We start from the raw sequence: 15,505 nt of genomic DNA on the forward strand, positions 1-15,505 counted from the left end.
AAATTTTTTTTTCCCCTTTCTCTTTCCCCCCTCAACGCTGTGTAGTTATTTTAATAGTGAAAGACACTTAGCCATAATGGTTTTCAGTAAAATAAATATTTAAAAGTTTTAGAGAAGGTTTGTATCTACATGGCAAGCTGTCAGTGTTTTCTTTGGGATCTTTTGCAGATTATATGAATAGGGTGTTTTTTTTTTTTTAACCTTTATGTATGTCAATTAAATATTTTTTGCACTGTAAAATTAGTTTATATACAAATATTCTCAAGTTTCTAGAGAGAGAGGCTAATGTAAGAATTTATCATGCTCTCTTGCAAAATGTACTATGGCATCTGTTAAGCATAGTAACAGGTTTTATAAGCTATGCCTCAAACATGCTGATCTGGAGCAATGTTGACTTCTTAGTTATCAGGGGTCAAATTGGGATGGCTTGTGGTGTATCTGAAAATCAATTATTTTCTTAAAGATTGTCATTTTGTACTCCAAGATCTGAACTTTCATTTTTTTAAAAAAAGTGTTTAGCCTTCTGGTTGGGAAGATGAACTTGAAAACATGAACAGAGCATAACCTGACGCAGTGGTGATTTCCTGAGTCTGCAGACATTCTGAAACAATAGCTCTGAGAGCTCCCATCTTGAGTGGGAAGAGGGGGCAGTCTGAAGCTTAAGGATGATAATTTTAAATGTCAACATTGCCAACTTTCATGGCTGATCAAAGCATATGAGAAGGAAGGGCTTTGAAAATCTGCACTATTTAGTGCAACTGGTATCTCATTTTGGTATGAAGTTTGTGGTACATGGGAGAATACCACCTATTTTTCCCATTTTGACTCTTGGAGCCATTGAGCAGGGAGAACCCAGGAGGCATCTGTGGCCTACCAGACAGGAGCCAAGCCTGAAATCCACCAAACACAATAAAGCTCTGGGATATCCCAAGCCCAGCTGAGGGATCCAAGCCTAAGAAAATCAGCTGAGCCCAGGGGTGATATGAACCCTATTGATAGGGAGTCATGTCCAACGAATGTAACATTGCGTGTGCGATCATATTTTCAACATGTGCACAATGTACTAGGAGCAGCATTTCATTTTGGTATGTTATCTTCATGTCTTTAGTGAACATATGTTGATTTGTGGATGGCTCTGCTTTAATATATAGCTCATTGTAAAATGTCTTTGCCATTTAATGGTAATAGTTAGCAGCAAGCTTAGAGAAGGTATGAGACCTATAAAGGAGAATACTATGGAAAAGGTGTCTATGTTACAGTCATGCTACTTAAAAAATTAGTACTAGTAATATCTGAAATTTTTCCTCTTGGTAAATCAAATTAATAACAAAATATTTTATATCTGGTCTAGACAGTATGTCAGTGTTTTTATACCTTTGGTTTTAGGGCCTCTATTCCATACCCTACCTGTTTCATTACCTATTCATATGTTATAAACAGCTTCCATTGATGCTGTCCATTTACTAGGAGTAGGGTTACTTGGGTTACTATTTCCAGTATGGACTCTAATTCTGCTCCATAATACAACCAGCAGGAGGTGTTCACAGAGTGGATGGGGAGTTTCTTCTCTGGAATTTAAGTGAGTCATGCCTGTATCATACTGATGCTTCAGCAGCTTGAAAAGGGAGTGTTCCAAATTTGGATCTCCCTAGTGACTGAACTGCTGTCATGCATCTGAGCTGATTTTTTGTGTGCATATAATAATAGAAGAAGTAGTAGTAGTAGTAGGGGAGAGATAGAGAGAGAGTGTGTGTGAATGTATATATTCAGTCTGTAGTTAAACTCAAACTTGCACATTTGTTGCTTTATTGTAGAGTAAGTGATGACAAACAAACAACTTGTATTCTAAATTAAAACATGTCTATAAAAATTATTTCCAATCTGAATTTCAGGATGGATATAAAATAAAAACCTGAATGGAAATAATTTGGTTTTCCTTTATATAAAAATAAAATGTAATTCAGTCAGAAACCAAAGTTTGAAATTATTAGCAGACATTGAGGCAGAATAGTCTACCAGAATGAGTTTGGTTATGAGAATCTAAAACCTCCTGAGTTCTTAATAGTTGCTTTGCTATTGATGTAGCATTGGGCAAGTAACTTAACTTCTGTGTTTGTTCCTCATGTGTCAGATGGAAAGGATACTTAACTCACAGGAACGTTTTGAAGGATTAGCTAAGTGTTTGTGCAGTGCTTTGACAATAGGAAATGACTATATGCATATTGCTTTTTATTATGCTATTACGGGGTGCTATTGGATGAAAAGGACATTCACCTGAGGTTTAAATATTCTGTGTTGTAAAGTATAGCATCTCAGGAGACTGTGAAGTTAAAGGGATATTGTTAAGATATATATAATAAAATATAAAAATTTAAAGGGCATTATTTGCCATTTCTCCCTCCACCTCCCATGTAGCAATCACTGTTGTAATATGAATATACAATAGTTTTATATGAGTCTGTTCTTGTGACTATGGAACCTTTGCTTGTTTTCATTCTGTACTGTTACGGGCAACAAAGAAGCAGAGAGCGCACCTTAGTGGGAGTTAGAGCTTGTCAGAATCGTTGCTTTCCATTCCCCACTACATGAACATCAAAGAAGCCACTCTTCAGGGACACAAAGACAGGAGATCTGTAGCTTTCAGAGCAGTGTGTAGCAGAGCTGGAGGTCAGTTATTCTAAGTCTCCTGTTTCTCTGTTACGGCAGATTTCAGAGCAGGAGTTTTCCCCTGTTGGGATTGGGGATAAGACACTGGTATGGCAAAGACCATTGGCAGCGCAGATCATTACAGAACTATATTGAAAGACAACTTGGGAGGCCAAGGAGCTGAGATGCTGAACGAGATCTCCTCTCACATGCTAGGATCTGTGGGGTTTGGCTTCAAATTCCCTGTGATTATTCCTTTGCCCTATCCACGAATCTTAAAATCCATCTTCCCTCATGTAATCACTGTTTTGAAACAATACTTCCATAGCACTTTTTAACTTCCTTTGATTTTTCTGTAGGAATGATTGTAATGGGGATAAGAAATGGTGTACATTTAACTTTGTTGTTAATAATGTAACCTTGTATGCTGGCTCAAAGGCTGCACTGAATGTAGAATGATTACAGTGCCAGCACAATAGCCTGCCTGTTTAATGACTAAACTTTGCTGATTGCATTACATTTCAAAGCAGTTGTAATAGAAGTTGCACTATTTTCACCTACCAACTCCTCTTACTATTCAGGTGTTGGTATACTGCGTTCTGTTTGACAAGAATGTAGTGCAGTTATGGTATTGCAACATTCATTATTGAGTGTAGCAGAGCAGATGTTTGGCGAGAGAGATGTAAAGCAGTGTTAACTTTTGGAATTTACTTTCGCTTTGTTTTCTTAGTCCCACTTTTTAAACAAATTATTTTTATGAACATTTTTCACAAAGTAGAAGACGTGTGTAAGTACAAATGAATTTTTTTTTATAAATGGCTATGGGTTTTTTTTTAAATAATTTGACTAGTGTATTGGATTTGTGTTAAAACCATATAATACTTAGTATTTCATATCTTCAAAGTGCCTTTCTAATTGTACTAATATTCAGCAATTGCTCCTCTTTAAGAAAGTGATAAAATTGTCCAAATATTAGATGATTTGACTTCAGTTTTGTGAAGATTTTTTGTTACCTTTCACATGGAAAATTTGTTGCAACACTGTGCACAGTAATTTGTTGGTCTCAATTTAATTTCTATGAAATGTGCCAAAAATGGATCTCATTAAAAAAAGGTAGCCTTTGTATATTTTGTTTGGGTTTTTTTTTGTTTCTATTAATATTTATTGTCACTACAGAAAAACTGCTTTCATGTACTGTAGTAGGGTGAAAAAAAAGATTTTTAAATCTATAAAGATTGTGACGGCCATCTTGTTTGTAATCCTTATAAGGAATTTTCATGACTGAAGCTTGAAAATCTTTACTTTCACTGGGATGTTAAAACCAAAAATTCCCCTGTGTGCATTCTTTCTTATATGTATTGGCAAAAGTCAGAACTGTCTTTAGGTTTTCTTTGAGAGGACAACTGAGGTGATATATGAGAGCTCCACATGTAATTAGCTCAGTTTAAATAAGGGTGGAGAGACATCCTTTAGGCCTGAAACTGGATATCCACCATAAAAGTTCAATGAAAATAAAGGAATTTAAAATAAATAAATAAATATCAAACCTAAAAAATGTATCTATTCCAGCTTTTCCTTTCCTCTGCATCTTTTTTCCCTCTTTTGTTTCTTTCTATCTTACTCATTCTTTATCATTGTACCATTTTCATTTTTGTTTACTGTTTTCCTTTGTTCTCTTTTCTCTCATCTTTTGGTCTGCTTCTCTCTTTTTGAGTAGCAGCATTTGTTTTCTCCTCATTCTTTATTTTCCTTATTTGCTTCTCTTCTTCATCCTCTTCCTTGCTTTTTCATATTAACTTTCTCTTCCACCTTGTATTCTGTCATCTCTCCATGGTGCAGGCATTATCTTCTGCCTACCACTGAGGTTCCTTCCTCCTTATAGGGGTTCATCCTTCCTCTTCTCTTATGGGAGCTGTTATTATGGATGGGATGCTTCTCTTGCTGCCCCTATATGGGCATGTCTGCACTGTATCTGGGAGCGAGCCTCCCAGCCTGGGTCTGCAGATTTAATACTCTAAAAATAGCTGCATAGGACTGTGCTTTCATGTTGTGGGCTTGGGCTGGAGTTTGGGCTCTCAAGCCCATCCCCTCCACCGGGCTAAAATGCCTGAAAGACTCCTAGATTTTTAGAGAGACTACACTTTGAATAATAATTGTTAGAAACTAGTTTCTGAATGTGCCTTTGCTCACGAAATACATAGTTCACCATAATTAAGGAACAGGTCTCATATTAAAACCAGGAACATCAAATATTTGTTAAATTTTGTACATTTCAAAGAGATTAAAAATAGAACAATACCCTCTGCGGCTCCTCCAATCCCCCACCTCCATAGAACCCAGGTGTTTAGAAAGCTAGAAACAGAAAACAAACAAGTAAATTACATATTATAAAATTCTAATCTTGTGTTTCTGGAAAATCTGATTTGTGGCATTGGTAATCCCTTTGCTGGTTGCTTTTTAACTGCAGACAAAATGCATAAAACTCTGGCAAAGCTCAGAGGAAGAAAAGAAAACTTTATTCTAGATTCTAATTGGTACTTAGAAACATTCTTAGACTACTGATGTCTGGTTTCTAATGTTACAAAATTCAATGTGTGTAAACAAATCTTTTTAATGTAGTGCTTTGTGCTTTCTGCAGGTTGGGAATCCACGTGTTGAACTCACACTTTCAGAACTTCAAGATATGGCTGCCAGACAACAGCAGCAGATTGAAAACCAACAGCAAATGTTGGTTGCTAAGGTAAAAATACAAAGGAGTGGAAAAGAGACAACTGCAACAATTTAAAGGCTTAGATAAGCTATTAAAATAAAATAATATATAGATTTCCTTCAACATATGCATATATAACTTTCATGAACTTAGAAAAATACATTACAATTCTCTGAATAGAAGAGAGCCTGAGAAATCTGCTGCATTAACAAATACATCTAAATTCAGGCTATATAGAATGCTTCAGTTTAATAAACAGTAGACATGGAATATTAGTATGACTCTCTAGTTATATGCATCTTAAAAAAGATTGATATGTTATCTCTGTGCTAGAGATAATATATGAACATGAAAGTATGTTCAAAGTTTTATATTTCTGTGAAGCATTTTGTGATGCTATTACAGATGATATATGATATATATATAGTATGTATTGCATGCCTGGACTACAGGACTGAAATGCATTTAAAAGGATTCAAGCTAAAATGTTTGCTATATTTGCACTTCTCTGAAGGAAATTGAATTGGAATAAAAGAAACATTTCCCTTACTTGCTCAGTGCAAGGGTTGTCATTTAGAGAACTGGAACTTTATCTTACAACAGATCTCCTTATCTTTGCCTGTCTAAAATCCTCTACGGACCATTGTTTGCTTCCTTTGGGAAATTAAGTAATGGAGGGTTGGAAGACATTTTGCAACAGCAGGAAGCATGTTGCTAGCAGCAGGAAACAAATGCTTGAGGAAGTTTCACAGATGTGTTGGACTGAATGTTTAGCATGAAATTATTTAGTGTACGTTTGAGGTTTGATCTAGTAGCTTCAAAAGCAGCGTGCTCGCTTTCTATTTTTTTAAGACAAATTTATGTACGAACAAATCATAAGAGGTTTTTCTTAGGCGTATTAGTATATATTTTAATTACATTCTAAAAAATTCATATCTGATAGCAAAAAGATGTCTAGGCAAGAAAACCAACCAAAGTTGATAGTGAAGTTTCAGTTTCTTTAAAGTCAAGTTTTGTTTTTGTTTTAATGTTATCCACCTATTAAAAAATTCCTCTAAAATTAGACTACATGTTCTCCTGGTTTTGACAGGAACAACGTTTACGTTATCTGAAGCAGCAAGAACGCCGTCAGCAGCAGTCTATTTCTGAGAGTGAAAAGCTTCAAAAACTTAAAGAACGGGTGGAGACCCAGGAGTCAAAGCTGAAAAAAATCCGTGCCATGAGAGGACAAGTGGACTACAGCAAGATCATGAATGGCAATCTGTGTATGTGGATTTTTCAAATCTATTTCCATAATTAATTTCACTGATGATATTTTGTACTGTAACTTGCAAATACTAGTATAGAAGCAGTATATTAAATTGAATATTAGTTCTGTTTCTAGAACTGGTCTTTTTACAAGTGAATTAAATAAAGAAATGAAATAGTAGATTTTAGTAAATATGTTCATCTTTTTACAGATTATGTTAGCATGTTATAAGCATAAATTTGTATGCTATGTTGTAGAGTTAAATTGATGGAGAAGTTTCTGAATGTAGGACTCATTTACTACAGTTTCCACTAGCTGTATATTTAGAACCATGAAAATACACAAGACAGTTGTACTGGTATTTCATTTGGTTATTGTGGTGTGTGTTTTTTGTTAATTATAGCTACTGAAATTGAGCATATCAGTGCCATGTTCCAGGAAAAGCAGCAGGAGTTACAAGCTGCAGTGTTGAAAGTGGATCAGCTAACTCAGCAATTGGAGGACTTAAGGAAAGGGAAATTGAATGGATTCCAATCTTATAATGGACAGATGACAGGACCTGCAGCTGTAGAATTAAAAAAGTTGTACCAAGAACTACAGGTAAACCATTAACTGAGTCATTTTACATAATGTCAATAGATTAACAAAAGTAATACTTACCTCCCTCCATCTAGTGCAAATGTACTTGGTTTTGGGAAACCCCATTAACCAGTATGATGGAATGTGTGTGAATTTGTAAGAGTGTATTAAGTGTATTAATTTCAGGTAAATGCAACTTCATTAGTTTTCAAAACCACTTTGTAATCACATGTAAATAATATAATAATCTGTATAAATGTTTTGAAAAGGATTACTCATCAGTGAAGAGAATGTGTATGTAAAAATTGAACTCTGCATGTAAACTAGTGCTTTTTTCTATTTTCCTTTTTTCTAAAATTTATCATCTCAGACTAATTTTTCAGATCTTAATCTTTTCTCTTTTGTGACATAGTAGTCAGAGCAAACGTGTAAGCTGCTTTTGTAGATAGAAAGTATGATCAAGCATTGAAAATATCAGTTGTAAAATGTAGTATGTGCAACATCGTAGTGAATATATGGTATAATTAAATTGTGTAAGGGTTAAATAACAAGCCTGTCCTGATTATACTTTAACGGAATCACCAGAAGTAAAATATAAACTGCAAATACAAGAACAATTTGCAGTTACCCTATACCTTATTTCTCTAAGTAGACCTTTATATGTATAGTGTAGATCTTATTAATTCAGAAGGTAAAGTATTTTGTTTACATTGATATGGTTTCTGGTTTATATGTATGACATTACAAATATTTAACTACATGCCATTTTTGCCAGGATTTCATGGGTTTTATAATTTGCTAGTGTTCTGTGGTTGAAGTGAGAACTCTAACAGGTATTAGTTTAAAAATGTGAAATACAAGTAATGCTTTTTGATAATTCTTACTGTCTTGTAATTTCTTCTATCCTTAGCTTCTGAACCTTGAACATACATTGATGTAATTTTTTTTAAATGGGGACACTATTGTATGATGATCTCCTGTAATTGGGATGTGCTCATTAAAAATCACTAAAATGCAATACAAAATTTTTTTCTGAAGTGGAGGGAAACCTAATTTAAAGTGTTATATCAGGTTGCAAAATATGAAACTTAATCTAATCTTACATACATTTTTATTTAATTGATAAATATTGGCCTTTTTTTCTTGTTACTTACACTAGGTACACCTCCATTTATGGAGCTATTCTAAGTGCAAAGGTGCTTAACAGATTGCTGAGATGTCTCTATTGTTGCTTGTTGTCACATTGACCTCCTACATATTTATCAAGATTTAAATTTGCCTCAGTTTTTTTGCATGTAATATCAACAAAGGAAGTGGAGAACTGGGACAAACTATCATAATTATTGAAGGCACCAAAGAGAGCCAATGGGGAGACAAGAAAAATAATTATGAAGGATGCCATGATTGGTTTTAAACTGTAGAGGTAACCCACCCCCTTAACCATTAGAAGCCTTCAAATGAAGGTTTCAACTTAATTCCCATGTAGAAAGGAAAACCAGTGTCTAGCTTATGTATCAGCAGTTCAGTTAACATCCCATTCATGCATCAAGAGGTTTCATTTGGAACTGGAAGCAGAATCAATAGCATAACTTCTGTGGTTGAAACTGACATATACTTTTAATATTTTTTACTATCCATGTTGTAAAAATTGACTTAAAAAAGGTTTAAAAACATGAACTTACTATCAAATTTTTTATGCTTAGATGCTTGGAATGGCCATAAATAGGATGTATTCAACATATATTCAAGAGTGTACAATTGCTGTCTAGGATATATTTTTCGGTTGCTTCTTTTTCTAAAGAATTGTATTTCACTGCAAATGTTTACTTAATAGGCTATGTAGAAGTGTGGACTTAGAACCAAGAACTTAGTTGATCTACATTACTTCATATATTTGGATCTCTTATAAAAAATTGACAGCAGGTGAAATAAAGTATCTACTGTAATTATAACAACTTCATTTTTAAAGATTCGTAACAGGCTTAACCAGGAGCAGAACTCCAAGCTTCAGCAGCAGAAAGATCTTTTAAACAAACGTAACATGGAAGTGGCTATGATGGACAAGCGAATCAATGAGCTGCGTGAACGACTATATAAGAAAAAAGTTGAGGCACGTCAAAAAGAAAACATTCCTGTAAGATAAACTATTAAAAGGGCCACATTTTAGTGGTTTCAACAAACTAAAAAAGTCATAAAATGTAACTTTTTTTCTCCACCTGAAAAAACACAATTACAAAAACACTTCTTTTGAAAATAGTAACCTTTAGAAATCCGGAATTTTATCAGTCTTTCCATTAACAATGACAGTGTGTTTCATTTTATTTTTATGTTAGGAACTAGAATATTGTTTAAAATTTGCAACAGTTACAATGTTTCAGAAATGAGGGTTTAATTTAGGGCTTTCCACCAGGGCATTTGTTAGGTTTGGATAATTAGTAAAATATTAATTCCCAAACATGAAAATTACCACTTCCAAAGCCTAGGCCAGAAAGGTGACTTTTATTTAAGTGGTTTGATAATCTTGCCATAGTTGAATATCCTGGTCAGTGGGTGCTTAATTTGTGCCAGAGCTTGCCAAGGCTGAGCCCCAGTACCTGTAGGTTTGGCAATTCATAGCCCCGGCACTTCTGGGCTTGCTGTATCGGTTATGAATGTAAATAAATTACTTGAGCCCCAGCACCTAATTGCTGGAGTCCTGGCACCTCTTTCATTTTAAATTAAGCACTGTGGTCAACTGCATGCTGGATATTGTATGTAGGGTGACCAGATGTCCCAATACTAGGGGCTTTGTCTTATACAGGCAACTATTACAAACCGCCCTCCCTCCCTTCCCCCCCGAGCATCCCAATTTTTCACACTTGCTATCTGGTCACCCTAACTTACATGTGTCTTCTGATGGTAGGTATGCACCTCTGGATGACCAGGTAAAGGCCCAGATGGAGGGGCCACTCACCGTTAGTTTCACTTTTATATTTCAATGTCCCATTAGAGTCCCAGCCTACAATGTCTGGAGGGTAAGAGAGCCCTTGAACAGAAGTAAAATGTTTTCCTTGTGAAAATATAGCCATGGTTGAAAACTGTGTAGTTTCAGGTGAGCCAAGTCTGTTTTGTAGAGTAGAAATGTGCTTTTCTGGTTCAAACACAAAGTGCTCTGGTTTTTAGGAAAAGGTCAGTTAACAAATTTGAGGTGACTTGACTACAATACATAACTCTAAATTATTCAATCATACTTTTTCTAACATGCTAGAAATGCCTAGATAAATAGACATTCACATAATTTTTTTATTTGTCTATATTTAGTTAAATCGTATTAATGGAACATCATCGCCCCAATCATCTTTAAGTTCTTCAGGAAGAGTAGCAGCAGTGGGGCCTTACATCCAAGTTCCTAGTGCTGGCGGTTATGCTGTACCAGTAGACCCAGTGAAACCACAGTCTCTCACCATTGGTTCCACTGCGACTCATGGGAGATCAAAATCTGGTAAATACTTAAGTGTAGCCATTATTAAAATATTTGGGGTAGGAGGAGGTAAAGGAATGGTCTTGGGAAATCCCATGTCTTGACGATCTTCTCTGGTCAAAGTGAGTTAGGTTTCTCAGTGCTATTCTGTGAATTGGGCATATTAGTCATTCAAGATAGATACAGGTGTTTTTGTCTCCTTTCACTCATTCTTCCCAGGAGGCTGAGCATATGCTGTCTCCATAGCTTTGCCAGATGTGGCTAATAAACTGAATATGGCACCTACAAAAGAACATGTGCGATTGTCAGAAATGAACAATTCTGCTCTTGAAATTTTTGCTTATTTAAATCAGTTTGTATTTTAAAATCCAGTATTCCATCTGTAAACATAATATAACCGATTTTTGCAGCATTTTGTTTTCATATGTTTAAAGTATTCTGCTTTGTCCTTATTTTTTGGTATTTAAGTAGTAATGAACTATGCAAAATACATTGCTTCGCAAAAAATGAAGTGTATAGGTTTCCATTCTCAAGTCAGTTTCCCCAGCAAGAGGACACTTGCCAAAATAAGTTTGAAAATGGTTGGTTCTGGAACATGGGGTTCTTCTGCAGTGGAATGTCCTTTAGTGTTCCAACTGCCAGCTCCTTTCTGACTGTGCTTAATGAAGGAGCTTCTTTGTAGTCATATCCATAACATGTTCTTCAACACTATGGCCTCTATGTCTCCCATAATTAACAATTCTGTCTATTGTAATACTCCTTCTAATATGGGGTCTGGTATAGGACACCACCTATATCATGTGTGTCTTGGGTGCTTGAATGTGTTGGCTCACATTCTCCCAGAGCTCTCTGCACTGGGCAATTTGTCTGTAAATGTCTTAGTAAAGTCAAAACTCTGAAGAAAGGGTTGGTAACAAAGAATCTCCTTAAGACTGAGAAATGCACAGTCCTAAGCCTCTGACCACAGGATATGGATTTGGGTTATCTTTTAAGTGAGATCCAAAAGTGGGAGGGAGGAGCCACCAGAGCCAATCATCTGTAATATCTAGGCAATACCATACTTGTATTCTGGTGGTTGGAATTGAACACCTTAAGGCTTGTATCTTGCTCCCTGGATGGGGAGCAGAACCATTCCATAGGGCATACCCTAAGTACTTAGTTTGCATTCATCCAAGGGCATGTTTAAATGGATTGGCCGTAACCTTGTTCTCCACGAAGTAGGGTCTGTTGCTAAGACGGAAGTGCTTAATTCCCAGTCAGAACTAAAGACCACTTCCTTATACCGCTGTATATTTTGTGTGCAGCTGTAGGACATGGTCTGCGAATCTCTGGAACATAAGAGGGCAACAGGGAGGCCAAAAGATAGAGCCAGGAGGTGAAATGACCCAATGGGAGTTAAAAAGGCAGTTTTATCTCAACTGTAGTATGAGTGATCTGTCAATATCCTTTTGTCAAAACAAGGGAGTTAAGATATTTTGCTTTTCCTACCATACCTAGTTGCTTATTCCAACCTAGGAATAGGATGGACATCAAATATGGACACCTTGTTCACTTTGTGGAATGTGGTACAAAATCTTCTAGCTTCTTCCTCATTTATTCAATGATAGGATTGTGCATACCCTGTCACAATACTTCTTGAGGAAAATCAAATCGGAACTGTATGGTGACTTAAATGTGGGATGAAGTGAAAGATTAGCAACTCCATTTTTTGGTTATGTTTTGTTGCATTTCAATCTCTTGTCACATGGAAAGGGACAGTTCATAAATTGCAATTTATATGCAAACAACATTTTGCTATTTGTAAATATTAATATTTTTTGGGATAATTGCATATGCACTTCTAGAACTTCACAAAGGGTTACTCTACTTTAGACCTTCTGGAAAAGAAAGATTGTTCTCTCTCTAAGGTTTTGTAATGTAGACTAGTCCTTACTTTACATGCATATAACATTGTCTTTAAAGCAGATTTTTCAAAAGAGCTATATGTGAAAATATTGTCTACCCACTGCTAGAAAAACATCAAATTTGAGATTTTTTTATTTTGTGTCATGTTTTTATTTCTGCATTTGAGTTTTCCTGTTCTAACTTCTTCATTGTCATTATGTTGTAATTTTTCCACCACTTTTTTTTTTCCTTCTTTCTTTTTCTGTGTGACTGAATCTGCCTGTGTCCTGTAGAGACAGACTTTGGGTGTGTGAAAAAATCTCCAGGAACCTGGAAGATTTCTGATTTAGACATAATAGTGGATCCTATTCTGTCACCTCCCACTTCCTCTCTTCAGTCTGCTGTTCAAAGTGTCATCTGCCTGGCACCTACTCTCTCTGACACCTTGCACTGAGAGTCTATAGATGATTGCTGGCTAGCTAAGAATGCCAGTTTTTAATATGGTCATCTGAGCTCTTGCATACAGATGCATATTAAACAGCAGTTTTGGAAATTGTGCTGTGTCCTGGTATGCAGTAGATACACTGTCACAACGTAAACTTGCTAGGAGGCTAATTTGGGGATTAAAAGGAAGTAAATGGATTTGGGGCAAATTCATCCCTTTAGTATTGCCAGTTGAGTTACACCAGGGATGAGTTTGCCTCATTGAGTATTTAGGTCTAAAAAGATGCTGAAAGAATAGTTACAAAAACTTACTAACAACTTTTGTATTGGTCATTCAACCTATAAATTAGAGTAAATTCACAATGTTGGAGAGACATGTCGTGTAGATTTTCTTTGGAGATACTATTCTGTTTCAGGTGATGAGGGTTTACATGGTCTGCTGGCCTGGGTATTGGGATATCTGATAATCCTGGGGTAAAATCTCAGCCCAATTATAGTCAATGCCAAAACTCCTATTGACATCAGTAGGACCAGGATTTCACCCTTGGTTTTGCAGTTCAATTGCTACATGGCTGAGGGTAAGTAAAATGGGATAAGCATTAACTCTTGTTTATCAAGTGCTCTGAAGTCTATGAATACAAAGTGCTATAAGAGGCCTAAACATCATCATCATCATCAATAATAATAATAGTGAAACAAATTATCTTCAGATTATTGGTTTATAGCAAATGGTTCCTATTAGAATATACTAGTAAAATGACCAAATAATTAGATGAATATGTGGGAGTGCTGGAGGAGGGACTAACTAATGGAAGCTGGGTGGTGGGAGTGGCTGGGGTACAGAAAGATGGGGGGAAGCTCAGTAGCTGAAGGAAGATGATGGTCTCGGTGGAGGGGAAGGATTTGAATATGGCTGGGGTTTGTAAAGGATATGGGGGGCAGCTGGTGATAATTAGGCTTTTGGGAGTATCCAAGGGAATAACTTGATTGTTTGGGAGTGAAGCAGGGGACAGCTAGGTTGGTGGAGGTGTCTTGGGGGAAGATGGAGTTATCTGGAAGTTGCTTTGTGATACTGAGGGAGTTATGGGCAACTGCATGGGGTGTCTGAGGACTGGGTAGAAGCAGGGGGCAGCTGGGACCTGTCTGGGGAGAAGGTCAGCTTGGTGAACCGGACTGTCTTGAGTTAGGGGACTGGCTGGGTAGAGGAGCCTAGAATAAGTACTGCATCTCTCTCACCTTCTGTCCTTGCCTTTGCCTCCTCTTGCTGCTGCTGCCGCCACAGTCAGGGCTTGCTTGTTTCTAACAGCAGTTTCCTCTCTGTTCTGATCCAGGAGGGGGACCAGCAGACAGCAGCTGCTTGGCTACTTGCTCAGCATCTCTCCCTTGCAGCTTCTAGCCGCCAGAGCTGTAATTAATTGCAGGCTGTTACTGCAGTTTAGCTGAATGTTTGACATTCAGTTTAGGCAATGGTAATGTGAGAGGCAGTCTGCAATGCATGTATGCCATGCAAGGTGCATGACACTTGGCAGGTGTGTTTGACTGAGATTTGGGGGGCAGAAAGATGAGATCAGGTGTATTCTGAAGCTGAAGGAAACCAAGAGCTTGTCTACACAGTGCAGGCCACAATAGAGGGGTGTAAATTTTAATCCTCAGTAGTATGTCTTGTACTAACTGGCCCACGTGGACTCTAACAGTCTCACTAAAAGTTCCCTAATGCATGTTAACATAGTGCTGTGGGACTACATAGTGCTGTGGGACTACATTAGTGTGGACTAGGGAACTTTTAGTGCACACCAGCAGCATCCACATGGGCCAGTTAGTGTGTGACACACTAATGCAGACTAAAACGTACACCGTTCTGGTGCGAATTAAAGAACCCTATAGATCAGTGCTAAAAGAGACACCAGAGAGATTAGAGGGCAAGAAGGAGGGACATAGGTTGAATGTATTTGGTTCCCATTCCTCACCTTAGAATTCTAAGGATAAATGCATTTGTCCTTAGAGTTCTAAAGATTTAAATTTTATACTCAGTGCATGTTTTTGTGCAACTGTCTAGCTCCTTGAGCATTCTTTTTAAACCAGTATTTATATGAGTGAAATATATTTAGGATATCTTGCTGTTTCTTACCTCTTAAATAAATTTAGTGCTTCCCTCTTTTCATTCCTAACCACTAAATGTATGACTCAATCTTCATTCTTTTGTTTAGTATAGATAGGATATAGGAACTGCTGGAATTCATCTATGACCTGGAACCATAACAAACATACTAGAATTAAAGAACATCTTGGGTATATCATGTAGTAAATATTAATCCAATGCATTGTTCACGTTTAGAAAATTTGCCCTTATTTAGAGGGGTGTATTTTTGACTTTTGTCTCTTTTGGTCTTATTCTTGTTAACTAGATGATGGTAATAAAAACAAGGTGCACAGTACATGGACAGTGTCAGATCTTGATGTCGGTCCTGACTACAGCACTTCCTGGCATTCTGCAAACTATGAAAAGCAGTTTCTGGACTGTATGTTATACAAA

At 36.6% G+C, this 15,505-nt stretch overlaps 1 protein-coding gene across 7 annotated transcripts in view; it reads left to right on the plus strand.

Annotated features, from left to right (window-relative positions):
* Positions 1-15,505, plus strand: part of PPP1R13B (protein phosphatase 1 regulatory subunit 13B) — a 145,318-nt gene that overhangs the window by 106,065 nt on the left and 23,748 nt on the right. For 4 of the 7 annotated variants that reach the window (XM_067554984.1, XM_067554981.1, XM_067554982.1 and 1 more), the window contains 6 exons: positions 5,285-5,386; positions 6,447-6,621; positions 7,009-7,205; positions 9,154-9,318; positions 10,485-10,665; positions 15,378-15,491. In XM_067554984.1, the coding sequence (XP_067411085.1) occupies positions 5,285-5,386; positions 6,447-6,621; positions 7,009-7,205; positions 9,154-9,318; positions 10,485-10,665; positions 15,378-15,491 (934 nt within the window). Of the gene's footprint in view, positions 1-15; positions 1,086-5,284; positions 5,387-6,446; positions 6,622-7,008; positions 7,206-9,153; positions 9,319-10,484; positions 10,666-15,377; positions 15,492-15,505 lie in introns of those variants that run through there. The other 3 variants (XM_067554983.1, XM_067554987.1, XM_067554986.1) reach the window with 2 other exon arrangements.

This window comes from Emydura macquarii, unplaced genomic scaffold (genome assembly GCF_026122565.2).
Source record: "Emydura macquarii macquarii isolate MOO-44397 ecotype Brisbane River unplaced genomic scaffold, CSIRO-AGI_Emac_v2 contig_1551, whole genome shotgun sequence".
Lineage (NCBI taxonomy): Eukaryota > Metazoa > Chordata > Testudines > Chelidae > Emydura > Emydura macquarii.